General features: G+C 36.0%; 1 protein-coding gene across 3 annotated transcripts in view; it reads left to right on the forward strand.

Moving 5' to 3' along the window:
• The window catches only part of LOC128215834 (metabotropic glutamate receptor 3-like), a 101,382-nt gene extending 85,016 nt beyond the window's left edge, over nucleotides 1–16,366 (forward strand). For all 3 annotated transcript variants that reach the window (XM_052922444.1, XM_052922445.1, XM_052922446.1), the window contains exons 3-6: nucleotides 2,561–3,624; nucleotides 7,719–7,872; nucleotides 12,264–12,329; nucleotides 14,106–16,366. In XM_052922444.1, the coding sequence (XP_052778404.1) occupies nucleotides 2,561–3,624; nucleotides 7,719–7,872; nucleotides 12,264–12,329; nucleotides 14,106–14,221 (1,400 nt within the window). In that variant the 3' untranslated portion in view covers nucleotides 14,222–16,366. The remainder of the gene's footprint in view (nucleotides 1–2,560; nucleotides 3,625–7,718; nucleotides 7,873–12,263; nucleotides 12,330–14,105) is intronic.
• The last annotated feature ends 1,472 nt before the right edge of the window (nucleotides 16,367–17,838 follow it).

Below are 17,838 nucleotides of genomic sequence, written 5' to 3' on the forward strand. Positions count from 1 at the left end.
AGGCTTATACCATCGGCTGTAGAATGTTACGTACTTACACCCTGAGTATTGTTCATTGAAAAAAACTCTTCAAACAAGTGAATGAACACTCTAATAGTGCATATGTTACTACTTTTTTCAATGACTTTTTAAGTAGTTCATTGCCAACCGATCTATTTCTATGCACAACCAGATACATTTTATGACCGGATAATTAGCCTTTTCCGTTTACAAAGGTTTTCGAGATATTTCAGAAACACTTAGCTACGGTGTACATAACATATATCAAAACGTGCAATTTAACTTTTAAACCAACAAGAAAAAACAAAACAAACGTATCTTTTCATAAAAAAATTCGTATATCAATAAATATTTGAGTCAACATCTTCAAACGGTAAGCAACGTGAAAGATAAAGCTTATCTTAAAACGGACAGGCACGTGAAAAATAAAACATACTGTATCTTGAAACGGCAAGCATCGTGCCAGATAAAGCTACAAGCTCTTTTTGGAAATCGTGTGTATCTATTGCTGTTTGTATTTCTATAACAAGGCAAAAAGCAAAACATGTCTTCTACAAACAAAGGCGCATGTAATATGGATGGGTAGGCAGACAACATCCATTCAAACGCAAACCATGTCGTAAATCCGTCAATAATTCAATCAGTTTCTGTGTCTGTGACGTTTATCTGCGTGGAATATCTATAGGCGGATATAGATGTTAACAAGATACAAACCTAGTCGGTCGCTTTGTCTACCAATCAGGATAACACAACAACAAAAAGATAATTACATAGTGACATATACGGCAACTGATGAAATGTTCTTTTATTGAAAGCAACAAAACAGCATGTATAACAGAGATGTGTATAGGTAAAGTAGTTTATTAGTGAATAAGTGACATAGGAAAGCAGAGCACAGCGAACCCATCGTATCAAATTCTTACCGTCTGAGTGTTCGCCCCCCGATATTGCATCAGCTTAAAGGTTAAGGCATGCACCTGTCAAAATGACCTGTCAATCACTGCAATACATTGTGACGTCATTTATATCAGCGTTGACACTGATTGTGAGCCTTTGCGTATGCGTGGCTATATGCGCATGCACAGTTATAACGATTTTCTTAATCATGAAGAGTCTTCTTCAGCAACAAGTAACGATTCTTCACAAGTAAGAAAGTAAACATTTTTAAAATCTAGCTCCCCTGATTGGTGGAAAATGTAGGTAAAACACTTTCATTGAACGACACATTTATGTTATCCAAATTCTGCCGTTATTCGGTTACATGTACAGAGAGATGAAACAACAGTAGACTTTTCGTGTAACTTTAAATCTGTCACGTTAAGAAATTAATAGTTTTCGGTGTTTGTTCCGCGGTTGTGTGTTATTCGAACGGCAACTTGCGAGCGAGCAATTGATAAAGAACGGAATGCGGATGTTTTGTAAAGGTTGAGATTTTTTATCATTCATAATTTATGTAGTTTGCCATTTGATTGTTCTTTTCATGCTTTTAGACGTATATTGCTTTTCGGAAAATAATTCACGTTTCTTATTTCACTTCTTCCAACGGAAATTTATGGAAGCGTTTTCTTAGTATTAAATGACAATATCAATAATAATAAAGTGAAGTTGTCTTCTCCCTTTGTAATCCCATAAGAATGAAGAACAAATTATTGCCAGTAAACTGAGACATCCCTAATCCCAGGACGTTTTATTTACAGTGTTGGGGAATGAAGAAATCGTCATACGGATCTTGTAGAAATATATCACAGCGGTTCACAGCTGTTTTATTACTCGTTTCATACGGCTGCGGATCAGTTTTGTGCACTCCTAAGTTTCTTTGGACGAATTCTCGCAATAAAACTCAATTATACTTGGCGCGAAGATTGTATTGTTATATTAAAAGAAGTACGAAACTGTCGGCAAGACTTGGAAATTAATGATTTATTGTACACGTATTTATATGTTGAACTATTCACGGTTTAGAAGCATGTTTTGGAGGGCCTTCACAATGCAATCATCCTCGAAAGTAGTGATATATTATGATTTATCATCTGCGTATTTATCGCCACGCGAACATGTCTTTGGGATAACAGACGCTACGCTATGCTTGTTCTTGTCAATCAGACTTCGCCAAAAAAACGTATCAAACTTTAACAAGCTTCTGCTGCAGACCTTAAAGACTACGAAATTCGCAAGTAAAGATATTTGACTGATTTAAGTGAATACATTTCAATACTTGTCCTTATACCTGAAATCATCTGGTTATTATGGCCATAGTTGCAAAAATATGGTCCATCAATTGATTTGCTTAAAGAAAGATGTTTTTAGCTTAAACAAGTACATTTTCATCAAAGAGCTGTAAGGCAAAATAAGCGCGGGTGAAATTGATACATGAGCAGTTGTATATGCTCAAAATATTTCTTATGTTAAGTTATGCCAGTTGTAAGCACTTCCAAAAAACTGGCAAGCTCGTTTGTAGTCAGTATGATATAATATGCAATAGCACGAATACTCGCTAACAAATACTCCGTATTGCCCTTATTATTTTCATAAAGACACAATATACATTTCATTATTTCAGACGGGTATGGAGCGACGGTCAGTTTCGACTCAAGCGGGGACGCGTCAGGGCGCTACAGCATCATGAACTATCAGCTGAACCGTGAGACGCGACAGTTCGAATACCACAAGGTCGGCAGCTGGGTATCCGGCCTCAACCTAGACACGGAGAGCATCGTGTGGACGGGTGGCACGAAGGACATCCCACTGTCGAGGTGCAGCACGCCGTGCGAATACAATGAGATGAAACAGATAGGGGAGGATGGTGATACATGCTGCTGGGTGTGCGTGCGCTGCCAACCTTACGAATACCTGAGGGATGAGTACAACTGCGCTGACTGCGGAGAGGGCCGCTGGCCGGACGACGACCGGAAGAGCTGCTATGACCTGGAGGAGCAGTACATGAAATTTGACACTGTGTATTCTATCGTCCCTATAGCCCTCTCAGGACTGGGTATCCTGGCCACATTGTTTGTGATCTTAACCTTTATCAAGTATAACGAAACCCCGGTTGTGATGGCGTCCGGTCGAGAACTCAGTTTCATACTGTTGTCCGGGTGCTTATTTAGTTATCTCATGACGGTGATATTAATATTAAAGCCGACCCCAATAACATGTGCCGTACAACGATTCGGGGTCGGATTTGGATTTGCTATTATATACTCCTCTCTACTCACAAAGACCAACCGCATTTCTCGGATATTTGACAGTGCAAGACGCTCAGCAAGAAGACCTCCGTTTATAAGCCCAAAGTCCCAAATAATGATTTCAATATTGTTAGTTAGTCTTCAAGTAATATTTACGATAATTTGGTTAGTGCTGGAGCCACCAGGGACTCGATTATATTTCCCGAACGGGAAGCGGGATGAAGTGATATTAAAGTGTAGGACAGAAGACCTTTCCTTCCTAGTCTCACTAATTTACAACATTATACTTATAATCATATGTACTTTTTATGCAATTAAGACGAGGAAAATTCCGGAGAACTTTAACGAGTCCAAGTTTATTGGCTTCGCGATGTACACCACGTGTATTATATGGCTCGCGTTCGTGCCCATCTACTTCGGAACTCTTAACTCATTTCAGGTTAGTGAAATATGTCACTTAAATACTTGTTAATGTGAAATAGATCTTTTAGTTTAACGTAAACTTCTTGTTTTATTTTATAACAGATGCAAACTGTTGTGAGAGAAACAAACTCTAGAACTGCTAATGTTTTTAATGAATCGTTATGTTGTTTGCCTTCACTGAACGGTATAAGAGATTTTCAATTTGTCAGAAAGAATTTTCCTTCAAACATGAATAGTGTGAGTAATATTCAAGTTTTTGTACACAACGTTTGATATTGTCTGATCACTAACATTTGCGTCTCAAAACGTACAAAACCTTGGGAGGTCGTTTCGTCGTAAACAACACGATTAGGATGCGAGGCGCACCGTTATGGCTTGGTTTCTTGAGTATATATTAACAGAAGTCGGCGTCTCGGAAACAAATGGTTATTTCCTTGTTATATTGTATGATTTACGAAGACAGAATTCAGGAACATTTCTACTGAATGTTCCCACTTTTTGCATGAAACACATTATATTATTTCCATTCATTTCAATATCATGTGCAGTGAGCGAAATCCACGTTTTCAGTGAAGCAACCAGTAGTTGCAACCCGCCCATTTCTTGCAAGCTTCGGTATATACCTCGTAAATAGGCTTCATGCCTTAACTCTATCATAATAACGATAAGTAGACCCGTTCGATATCGTAAACAATTGTACTGAAATGAAAGAGTTTTATTCGTGCCTTAATAATGCTCTGGATAAGCTTGAAATATGATTTAAATTTAAAGAATAAAGGCATTATAGTATTTGCCGTGTGTCAATTTAATATGCCTCTTGACGGTTTAAAACACGCTTCCAATAGGATGGACTATTTTCAAAGACCAGTTTTATTTCCAAGGTCAAATCATTTGGATAATGGCCGACACGTTCCGATTGTGACGCATACGATATCGGTATTTGTGCTTTTTGGTCGTGTCGCTTTTAACGCAGTTGCAAAAGAATGTCGAAACTTCGAAATCCTACCACCTCTTTTTATGGAACCTTCGGTTGAATACAGTTTAAAAGGAAAAATTTATTTAATAAGCCGCCCGCATGTGAACATTCCTTGTGACACTCTCAAGGTTAAATCCTGTTTCACGCGTCAGAATTAGCTTTTTCTCAGAACCCCAGAGACCTGTTTAACAGATTATTGGCGGCGGGAAATCTCGCAGCCTCCGGTTCTGTGACACATTGACCATGAAACAAAAGACTATATCGTCACATGGCTATCACTTTACACCATTACAAGGAATCCATTATTATTTTACCCGTTCGCATCATGTAGTAGTTTAATATTTATCTTCCTCTTTAATTGTTTTTTAATAACGGAAGTTGCCTATGAACGTGAATTCAATACGTTTTGAAGGGACATTGTTTTAAATGTGCATTCAGGTTAATGTATGGGAGAGTAGCTTCCTTAAAAGTCCCAATTATTGTTCTAACCCGCTAAAATGTCAAAATGCAGCACGCGCGGGGCCTTCACAGGATACGTGCGCATCCTTGAGGCCTCTTTGTTATGTTGACCTACATTTAATTAAGATATCTAAAATTAAATTACATTCATGTCGTGGAACTTTTAAAAAACAAATTGAAATAGTGTGAGTGACGCGCTGTATTGATTTTGAACAAACCGAATAAACGCGATCAAATCGATGTACGTGAAGTTAGCGGACTAGCGGCGTAAAGTTAGCAGCCTAGCGGCGTGAAGTTAGCGGCCTAGCGACCATGCAGCCCAGCGGCGTGAAATTGGCGGCCTAGCGGCCTATTTTTTCTCTATTTCAAAGCAATTGTTCATGCGTTGTTTTGGAAAACAATGATAAATCAATGTTTTTTATTCATACATTAACATAGCGGCTTTAATTTGTTTTCTATTCAGAGCATTTTTATATGCGTTTTCTTCTAAATCACTGATTAATTAACTGTTTTAATGCACTTAATATTAATCTGAAGCGATTATAAACATTTTTTTCAAAAAAGTCGACCAAGTAGTTCAGCGACCTAGCGGAGTGAAGTTAGCGGCCTAGCGGCCTAAACTTGTTTCCTCATTCAAAGTATGTATACATGCCTTTTTCAAAGACAAAAAAATATGAAAGTTGTTAAAACATTCAATCTGTGAGAGTGCAACTAAAAGCTCAACTTTGAAAGTAAAAGTTTGTACATGTACTTCCAAACCTCCATTCTATTGGACTGACGGCGCAACGATTCCACGTCTTGGTTGGAATTTTCTCGCTTAATTCCATACGCGCGATAATAACCGTTAATATTGGGAAATGTGTCAAATAAGCTTCTGCGGTGCCGTTTGTTTAGAGTCATTTCCTGTGTTCGGAATACTTAATACATAAACTACTCAGGCAAGGAAATATTGATTGATTCTGATTTACGGACGCTAGCCTTTTCTCTGTTCGGGATAGAAGGAAACCGCTGAATATATTTTACAAAATCAATGTTATACAGATAGCTTTTATCAGTTTTAATAACAACGCTAGTGGGAGAAAGATTTGTGTTTATTCACCATGCTCCAGAGACTCTTTCTATGTCGGAAAATTGACAACAATTTAGGAGAAATTGCATCAATATTTATAAGCGCAGACCGATGTTTGTATTAATTACTTCGGAGAATATTTCAACTCGGAAACGCTGAAAACAGATACTGAAAGTATTTTAACGAAGATTGGGAGGGAAAATACGATAAAATGAGGTAAAGAACAACCACATGGGAATGTAACACTGAAATATTTAAACTAAGATCCGATTTCGATTCATTTCTAGACACTTTTTGCCATTGTTTAATTCCAATAAATCTGGTCAAAATTCTGAAGAAATCCAAGATTTATACCGAATCACCTTTAAGGTTCTTTTTACAATTGTATTTGAGAGTTTATGTCGTAGCGTATAAACTATTCTTATGAAATATCTTTGGTCTATGCGTGAACATCTGTCAAAGTATAGGTTCACACTTTTAAATTCGTTCATTTTATGGACAGTGAATCACTCTTCAATTTTCGCTACGAAGTATCCAAATCTCGAACATTTTTAAAATAATACGCCATTCGAATGCTTTATTTCAAATATTTCACTATAATTGTTGAAACAGATTGTTGAATGTTTTTAAAATCGAACTTATATCAAAGACTGCATAATGAAAAGCCTACCAAAAGGTTATCTCCGTGAAATATATATACACCAAACAATAACCAGCATCTAAACACCAAACAGTAAGCAGCATCAACACGCCAAACAATAACCAGCAGCTAACCACCAAACAGTAACCAGCATCTAAACATCAAACAGTAACTAGCATCTAAACACCAAACAGTAACCAGCATATAAACATCAAACAGTAACCAGCATCTAAACACCAAACAGTAACCAGCATCAACTCGCCAAACAATAACCAGCATCTAAACACAAAACAGTAACCAGCATCAAAAATTCAAACAGTAACTAGCATCTAAACACCAAACAGTAACCAGCATCTAAAATTCAAACAGTAACCAGCATTTAAACACCAAACAGTAAGCAGCATCAACACGCCAAACAGTAACCAGCAGCCTAACACAAAACAGTTACCAACAACAACAACAACACAACAAACAATAATCAACACCAACACACCGAATAGTAACTATTATCTAAACACCATCCAATAACCAGCACCTAAACACCAGCCAGTAACAAACACCTAAACACCAACCATAACCAGCACCTAAACACTAACCGGCACACTAAACAGTTACCAATGCGCCGAACAGTGACCAACACACCAAACAGTGACCAACACACCAAACAGTTACCAATATACCGAACAGTTACCAATACACTAAACAGTAACCAACAAACCAAACAGTTACCAATACACTAAACAGTTACCAACACACCAAACAGTTACCAATACACCAAACAGTAACCAACACACCGAACAGTTACCAATACACCGAACAGTAACCAACACACCAAACAGTTACCAATACACCGAACAGTAATCAGCAGACCAAACAGTTACCAACACACCAAACAGTAACCAACACAATGAACAGTTGCTTTGGCACATAAATGCTCTCATCTACGTCCTCCATTCGATATTGCAGGTGCAGATCACGACCTTGTGTGTGTCCATCAGCCTGAGTGCCAGTGTGGCACTCGTCTGTCTCTTCACGCCAAAGATGTACATCATATTCTTCCAACCTGAGAAAAACGTCCGTAAACTCACCATGATGATGAACTCCATGCACAGAAAGACAAGTAAGTATGTGGTTGGCAAACCGAAAATAAACAAATGTCTTGAGATTTGTCTGTTATATACAATGTTAGTTTTCAGTTAATTGCGTGGATCAAATATACTAAAGTCTATTATAACCGAATTAAAAGCGACGTTATCTAGCATAATGACTGAACTTCGTCTTACTGTGGGGTTCGGCGTTAAATATGTATGCATATAAGAGATATGCAGGGATGCTGGTAAGAGTGCAGTCACTAGTTATAAACAAAGAAACGTATTTATTGCAGCTTTGTTCGCAATGTTTACTATAGTAGTTTCATGAAATTTTCAAGTACCAATTCGCCAGTCTGTTCAGCTATGTTTCGATGTTCCGATTCGTTGCATTATGTGGCTGCTTCCTGTTTGGCTGACCATTTGATATTGTCATTATACAAGATCATAGAACATGTCAGTTTACTTGCCAGTCCCCGTAGGTTGTGTTGCATTACTGATCTATTGCACTATGGGCTGTCATTCAAGAACAACTTTAGTTAACCAAGGCGGACGATCATTGGAATCATAACATTTTGTGATGCATAGAAAATGATCTAACGTGTCTCCCGCTTAAGTGCCAATAAGTTGAAAATTGTAAGGTTTTTAATAAATATTCATTTTTTGTTGGTTTACTCGAGTGAAAATTTAATAAGTTGGGTTGGTAGTTTCACATAGGGTCGAATATACGTTGTGTTAAATGTAAAAGTACTGAACAAAACTGATCGTCTAGAACTGGCATAACTTATTACAGCTCAGTGTTGACCACGTAAACATCTGGATTTTCTTGAAGAGTGTTATTGAACCTTCGTATTAAGCAATTCCTTTACGTATTTGAACATTTTTATTGACAAAAAGGTGCCTCGTCACAAAATTAAGGACCTTTTTCTATATTTGGTGCGCACTAAGCTCGATTTTTTTTAATGTTGCTGTGCTTATGAATAGATTGTGGTGCTCATAGATTATAAGACAAGCTACCTAAAAGATCCTGAACGATCAACGACTGTCCTACATTTAACGTTTTTGTCGTCGAACATTTTCACATACGATAATGATTCACTATTCTGCTTTGCAATACAGTCAATCATTGTGTTGATTATCACCGATTCGATGTTGCTTGACAAGTCACAATCGAGTGGATTGTCGTTCTGAAGTGTATTTTCAGAGGGGATTCTGAACTCATTTTAGTGTATGCTAACATCTCCCCACTTGCACACACATACCAGCAGCAACACTGTTACGTGTGTCGGACCCCTCATAAACATAAACACATCTTAAGATGAATTTTATTGTACCTGACTGCCCGTTTATCATTGCTGTTAAACCATTTAACAGCACCCAAGAACAACAGAAAAACAACACATTTTTGAGCGGGAAGGTTTTCGATAAAAGTTATGAAATATGTAAAAGTCATTCTTTACAGAGTCTAAGGATAAAATGCTTTACACTTGCACAAAAGTTGGTGAATATCTTCTCCAGATTTCCATCTCAAACTCTTATTTCCATTGTAATAGATGGAAATTTGTTGCTTGCACAAAGAGACTTGGGTTCACCATTTTGTTGGTGTATGTGTTTTCAGACACTTATGACTTGGGGCTACAAAAGTGCTCTTGATTTCAAATACTTCAAACGTAGCTGCATTGTTCTCTATAACGATAAAGACTTTCGACATTTTGCATAGGATTCTATTTGTGTTGGTAGCTACATCAGCATTCATAGACATAGTAGGCGGCAGAAACCGTGCTGATTTCAATGTTTTTTGTCAACTGCTTCCAGGGATGAATGTTTTTTCTCAATTAATTGTAGAATAATTTTCCGTGCAAAGTTAATGCCATGGATTTTTTTTTCTTGACAGGAATACGCCCCGCCTCCTTTTCCCATTGATAATATGTTAACGCAATATTGAGTGGTAGGGTCAAAATGTATAACATGGGATATCCGAATATTATATTAACATTATTTTACATTTTGCCCAAAGGTCAATTATACGTAGATAGCTAAAACAATATAAGGCAACATAAAAGAACACATGCTAAATGCCTTAAAAACCTTGAAATACAGAATAAGACTATCGCTTGCAATGAAGTAACACTTTTTAGGCGCCAAGTGATGCTAAAAGCTCGCCATGCAGTGTTATGGCCCATCAGACGTTTAAAAGATTGACAATAATATTAATAAAAGTCAATTGTTAATTGTTGAGTTTCGTTTCCGGAAATTATTTCAGTACTTTCACTTTTCGTTTCCTACAAAGTTAAATATCATGAACACCAAAACGTAAGTAACGAGGCAATTAATAGCTACACATATGTGAAGGAATGTATTCAACCGAAGTATAATAACACTTTACTTTCAGTCCATATTTTTACATTGTCAGCATTAAGCGTGAGCAATTTAAGCAGGTTCTAGACGATTATATTGTTTAGTTCTGTTTCATTTTACACAATCCTACGTTGAAGTACTTACCCGATTTTTTAATTTTACTTTTTATAAAAAAACAACACCTTGACAATTAGGAAACTTTACTGACTGTTAAAGTCATTTTTCCACTCATTGGCACTACAACGGAAGACGCGTTGGGGCATTTTCAATGCATCACAAAATGTTATGGTTCCAATGAAACCGGAAGAACTCGACGTGAATATCAAGCCATTAACTAGGTCAGCTTTACCAGAAATCCAGAAATAGGAATACGTAAGCTATGATCTCACCAGTATGTAATTATATTAATGCAAATTGGCAAACTGGTCGTCTTCAATTTCCGTCCGCTGCTTATTAGGTTTAAAAGTTATACTGAGAACGTGCTATATTGGTCAGTCAAGAAGAGTGAACGCAAATATTGTGATTTATAGTTTTAATGATCTCTTTCGAGCTTTCGAGTTCATTTTCACAATGTCTCGTCAATCACGTTCTTTATCTACTTCCTGGCGTCTTGAGTTTGATCGCTGAAAAAATAAGAAAGATTGTATCTCAAAATGTTACATAAATTCATTGGGAAAGATAAAACATTTGGCCTTTTCCACGTTCCTTATTGTGCAATCGCCTTCATTATTATTAAGTTATGATTTTATTTTGATATTATTTGAAAATAAAAAAATCGTTTTGCATATCTGTTTGCCGTACTAGTGTCCTCCTTGATATACGAGTGAACTGCAACTGTTATAACTCAAAGCTTCGACCCTCCTTTCCTAGCGGCGATTACACCACGACTCATTTTGGTTACCATGTTCTTCTGTTTGAGTTCTGTCACATAAGACGGTTATCACAACATAATATAATTAAAACCCATATAAGATATTGTATGAGCGATAACATAGGTTGTGCTTTTGTCGTTTTGTATTGTAAACTTGTGCTTTCTCGACAAAATGGAAATATCTTTTCTTACATCAGGACGTGTGTTTCCGGGCATGTGACCAGTGTTTGAAAATAAAACACGTTTATAACCCCATGATAGATGAGTTAGGCGCATCAACGCGCCACTTCTTTTTAGTTTTATTGTATGGTTTATGAATAGCACATTATGCCATTAAAATAAGGCGCACATTTTAAACTATAGTAAATTGAATATAAATCATATGTATTTAGCAAATCAAAGAGCATTTCAAAATGGTATAGTTATTTCGTTTACTTGACACTCTGATTATTTCGAATAAATCGCACCTAAATGCTTTATATACTATTTATTATATGCCTATCAAATTCCATTTCCTATTCTAACAGTGAAAAACAGCACACCGTATCACGCTCGTGAAACATTCTGGTGTCGAGTATTGACTCCTGCCTTCTACATTCAGAATTTTAATTCTCTTTTTACTAGATTCTAAGAATATTTGAAAATATTTAGAAACATTATGTATTTCTCAAAGGAGTCAATCCGAAACTGTTCTGCTTTTTTTAAGAAAGTATCTCATCATTCCGATATATTTATGACGTCATTTCCGAAGTGAAATTTCCGGGAAATGTAGTGTAAGTTTTTTTGGTGAGACAAAAAATAATAGTTTATTGAAATATGCTTTATTTCGAAAGATGCATATAATAAAAGGAAAAATATAATAGTAGGCCTTCGTGGTGACCTGTATCACGTCCGGTCATGCAGTCTACTACTTTGCAGCCTCAGTGGATGTGTGTTTACACACCGAACACTACGTGATACATGACGTCATAAAAGCGTCCTATCATAATTATCCTATATAAAGCAAACATCTAATTCGTTGCTTTTGGTAATTATAACATGAGTGATCCCAGCTGTTGTTTCATTTAATGTATTGTTCCCGATATTGTGCAAACCCCACGAAGCACCTTTCTAAATGTGTCACATCACATGGCGTTATGGTCACGTGATTCGTATAAATGTGGTCACGTGTTGATGTTGTCTTCTCACCTCTAGTTTCAGATTCCACCCAAACTAAGTTTAACAATTCAATAGATGCAAACAATTCTTTAGATAACGGAAGTAAGTATTACTGACTTTATAGTTTCATTTTAAACCTTATTTATAGAAGCATATTTATTTGACTTTTTGTCATTGTAATATAATTAGACAATTTCAATCTTTCTTAGACCTTTTATAAAGATTATTATTCCTAGTATAGCTAAACTAAATGTACAATTTATTAGGTGGCATGTCTAACAATCAATTACAATTATAAGTATAGACAATAAACATGTTACTTTAACCACAACACGTGGTATTGTTTTACTTTATTGATTAGTACATGTAATAGATAAACCTGAAGGCAGAATTAGATCAGCATAGTAATTGTAAACATAAAGTCTTGTATATCTTGTCTATTGTGACAAAGTTAATGGATTGCATGTATATATTTTTGGCAGAGATTTGTTTTAATTTTATAAGCATATTGCCTTCAATTTTCTGTTGCTCCGTTTTGTCCTCTTATATTATTAAACTCAATCTTATTTTGTTATGAGTTGCATATTGAGAAGTTATTCGATTCAATAAAATAAATATCACATTCCTGTGTGAGCGCTTTTAAAAATTGTCAGCCTTTGAAAAAAAAATGTTGACCGAGGCAGCGCCGAGATCAACATTATAATTCTTAGGTTGACAATTTTCAAAGGCGCCCGCACAGGAATGTGATACATTTTATTTATAAAAGACTGTATAGTTGTTCTAAAGATTATTTCTTATCAAATCATGAAAATGCATAAAATGATGACAAATATAAAAACATTGTCAATGTATATACTTTAGTTATATCAGTAAATGAACAAACAATAAAAATAGCAGATCCTACGATCAAAAAGGCATTGAAGCGTGAACCATTTAATGAAGTAAATATCCCCCCGTAATACAATATATATCTTGATCAGAAAACTTTATAAACATTTACAGCATTTTCATTCTGCGATTTAAATAATACAGCAAATTTAGGAATATGATATTTTTTTAAGTTTTTATTTCTAAAATCCTTATACATATGGCATTCCAGTCTAAATTGTATTCATCTTTTAAAACATTGCATGTAAGAAGTTTTCTATCCAAGTACGGTATTGCAACTGCTCTGTGGCCATATCCAAGCTTCCACCTGTAATTAAGTCTCGACAAAGCAGTCTAGTTCAGTTCCTAGAGGGATGTGTGTGCATTTATGTCCAACGCGTGTGTCTGAAGTTATTTAAGCTAGGGTGGACAGTTGACATCATGCAGGTTATCATGGGAGCTAAGACAACAGCCAGGAAATCCCCAAACACAAGTATCCCAAATTTGCACACAAATATCTCTAGGGGATGCACTAGTCCTATATATCACGATATCAACATCTGACAAACAAGACTGTTGGGTTAAAGTCTGTGGGCAGGATGTATGATCCAAGTCATACATATATATTATACGTTTGTATACATATGTCGTATAGGTGTCGGTTTTATTTACCTTTGAGTATATTTTTACAGAATTGTTCGCATGTACCAAGTGTTGCATGGCTTAACGCTGTTAAAACCTCACAATTAACGTAACATAAAAATAATCTTCCAAACTCCTATCACAGCTTTTATAATGTACATCGTCGTTAATATGGTAGTATCGCACAGTTAACATATAAGTTTATAGTATTAAAACGAGTTAACAAACATTTTTGAATACCAATTCAGTTGCAATTGTAATTAAAACATTTTTAAAGACCTTCGCACAATAAGCCGTTTGACCGGATCAAAAAATGTGGGTGTTTTTTAAAGCAGCAAAGGCTCAGTAATAACTTTTTGGTCATTGCAGATAGCCCCGCGGAGCTGATACGGCTGAACGTGCAGCACTTCGCCCAGAAATTCAATGCGGAGCCCACCACGGAGACGGTCCCTGCTACCGAGAAAGACAGTCTGACATCACTGTGACGTGTCACATAGACGGATGCCATCCGAAGGACCTGAAGTAGACGCGACAGTTGTTGGCGCTTGTAAAAATGAACAAAAGCGCCGTTAACATACAGTCTAGCGTTACATGACATTGTGTGGAAAAAGCGATCAAATTGCTGGCATAAGGACACAATACGGACCATCATACACGTGTATTGAAGTCAATCACTTACTTCGTAATAGAAACTGGCGTATCGGCCTTTGATTTGATAAACACAGGTCATAAAGATATTTCATAACATCCCGATGACACATGTATATGTTTACGTCGTCGACGCTGTTTCCTGAAGACGATAATCGGAGACCATTATACTATGCGATGTTGTTACCTTTTATCTACAACCATCATGATTCTTGTGTTCATGTAGTAATGTTTTGTTATCGACCATCAGCGTTTACATTGTGAGACAATATTATTTTAACTGTAGGCGTATTCGTGATTAAAACGATTCTAGAAATGACACGGGAAGTTTTTAAGTAAATGGCCATACAACGTTAATGTTTTGATTGTATGCCAAGCAATTTTTGATACATTTCCTTCAGATTTCAATAGACTTGAGTGTGATCTTATCGAATCAATCTGGCATTTTCCTACTTCCTTTATTAAATTGTTTCTCTTTCCTCCTGCATTTCAAAATCCTATTCCATTTTGGGGGAAGCAATCAGAACTACTTAAGCAGTATTTTCTTCTCTTAATTGATTACCGCCATGCATAATTTCTTTATTTCTCTGGGAAGATTTTATACTGGATTTATGGTCTGTGCTGGAAGCAGTCTATATAACCAGTTGTGTATTAAAGGGACCAAACGAGTGATGCTTCGTGTATTCCAATGTACAATGATCTTGTCATGTGATTGAGTCAGTGTTTATCATGTAACAAGTTGATATCTAGTGAACCTCTAATGTGGGTATTTATATGAAATGATATTCGTTACTTAAATTACTAATATATAACATAAATCAGATAAAAAAGGCATTATAGACTTTAAGTGTTTGCAGTTAGTGTCTCTAGTTCAGATCAGCAAGTCAAATGCCTATTTTGCAATCGTTCACGACCAAAAACATTGTTTGTGCATTTTTTCGCCATAGTTTTTACATAGTCTTTCTCATTTCATAAAACCGTTTTAAATGATATCAAAATATTATGGGGCAACCTGTCATAAGAGCAAATCACAACGTTGTACAGCGGATATCCTAAATGCCTAGGTTTTCATTTCATTTTTTTCGTTCTCATCTGTAAATATAAAAACATAGGAATATTACAGTAAAACATTCGTGGCAAGTTTGCTGCACACGCAGGAGGTTCTCGTAGTGATTTATTTGCTAAATCGACCTGCCTGATATACAATGTGTTTCACTGCGTATTCCCATGGAAGAGCTTCTGAAAGGGCGGGTGATACGAATGCAAAAATAATTACAAACTGCACAGTTTAATAACCCTTATAAAATTTCTACTTTTACATTCAAGCTGACATAATAGTTAACTTGTCCTGGCAAATCAGTTTTTTTGTTGTTCTGGAAACTCCCACGGTTTTATATTTTTGTATTCCAAAAGCGCAGCAAGGATATCTGTCAATGTGACACTAATTTCTGATATATGGACCAACCTTTCACTCGTTCTAGCATTAAGTGTCATCACTTGAAATTCATTCGTTGTGATTAGAAATATAAACATTCTAGGCTCAATGCTAATGTGCTATTTAAACAGGGGAACAATGCATTTCATAGGATATGTGTAGCTGATGTTATTGTGTTTTACTAGAAAGCATAACATTCTTTCATTACAATGGGTCTCAAAATCAGCTTATCCTTGAATTGAAAAGCTCTTACTAGTAATGCGTGGTCAACTAATCAAATAGTTATTCAGCAGTCAAAATAGTTACTCTTCTGTTATTTATCAAAGTAGCTATTTTTCTAGCATTCATCGCATATTTATGTGAAAGCAGAGCGCGGTACGAGTGGGTATATTTCTTCGAACTAAAATCTATGTAGACTGTTACATGTATTTGTAATTTTATACTAGTCATATGTCTCAATAGAATGATTATCACTGTAAATAAAATTTATTGTTTGACAAGTATAGGTTGTAACACACATATCTGTTTGTATAAAGTAGTAAATAAAATGTCCTTGTTAGTCGTGTTATTTATTCTTGTACTTTTCCAATCCGGCCTATGATAGTTGATCAACATGACGGTATTCTAACGAGTGTGTCACGTGCACCCCATTGAAATCATGTTACTCGTTTGTTTGTTTTTTATTACAAAAGCGCAATGGAATATTAAAATATTTCATTTATCAAATGTGGATTTAGAGGGCAAATTTATTAAATGTCTCGCTATCGGCTTTAGTAACGTTTGATTCCCAAATATCTGCCTGCTGTATGACTATCTTATGACTTAGCTGAGCACTGATCAAACACCTGCTGAACATGTTCCTCCATGATCTGTCCAGCCACCTGCTCCTCACCTTGACCAATCTGGATCTCACTGGTTCGAGGGTAGATCAAGTCAGTGATTTGCCCCGTTTGCAAACGCGCTTCCCGGGAATTGCAACTTTGAGCAGGACAATCAATGTCGCATGAATGACCCCGAAATGAATTTCAAATCTTACTTTTATAAGCTTTCTGGACATATATTTAAAAATCATTTTTCCTTGAAACCATTAAAAAACACATATTTTTACAAATCACGCATCACTATACCAATGAATGTAACAGCGAAGTACCGCCCTCTTTTAACCGCATCACACCAATGCAATTTTATCATTACGCAGAAAACAGTTCTGTTATATTCTCTCGTATCTTCATCGTTATTTGATCTTGAAAAAAGAAGTAAATTTACCAACATGTTGCATTTAATGACAGCTGGGTTTTTTTAAAATTAATCACATTCTTGAGCTCTAACTAAAACTGCACAAGTCAAATGTGTGCTCACACAAGGGAAAGAAATACAATATAAATAAGAGATTAAACGAGTTAATTCCATCCTATATAACTGTATGTTATTTTGAAAGTTTACCTCCACTCTAGAAACATATTGCCTAAACATGCGGAGTTATTTCAAAGACATTCAAGTGACTCAAATGTCATGGACCTATACAATTTATCACAGACAAACGGATTGACAGAACACTTGAGCAAAACAGTGTGAGACAACCACATAATGACTTAAAATTGCTGAATAACTATTGAAAAAAACCTCATACAAACAGTTTTTCTTCTTTTTGTTTCGGCCCATGTACACGACACAAAATCTTAGAACCCCGCAATACTTAAGGGACATCCTAACCCCGCAATATCTTGATCCGCTGACCAGCTGATTGGAGTCAGTATGTTAACAGTATATAACGTACGGTAGATAATAAAATAATTATGGCATTTCATGATATAAATATTGATTACTCTTTATCTTTTTAAAGCTACTTTGTTACTATGTTACTCAGTGACTGTTGTTACCATAGCCTACATACATGTAGTTAGTTGTATCGGTCAATGTAATACGCAATAGGGTCAGGTGAGTTCAGGGCTTCAGGGCACAAGCAAGTTGTCTCAGTCAATGTAAGACATACTGTTGTCTTATGACTATCCGCATGGC

Source organism: Mya arenaria, chromosome 14 (genome assembly GCF_026914265.1).
Source record: "Mya arenaria isolate MELC-2E11 chromosome 14, ASM2691426v1".
Classification (NCBI taxonomy): domain Eukaryota; kingdom Metazoa; phylum Mollusca; class Bivalvia; order Myida; family Myidae; genus Mya; species Mya arenaria.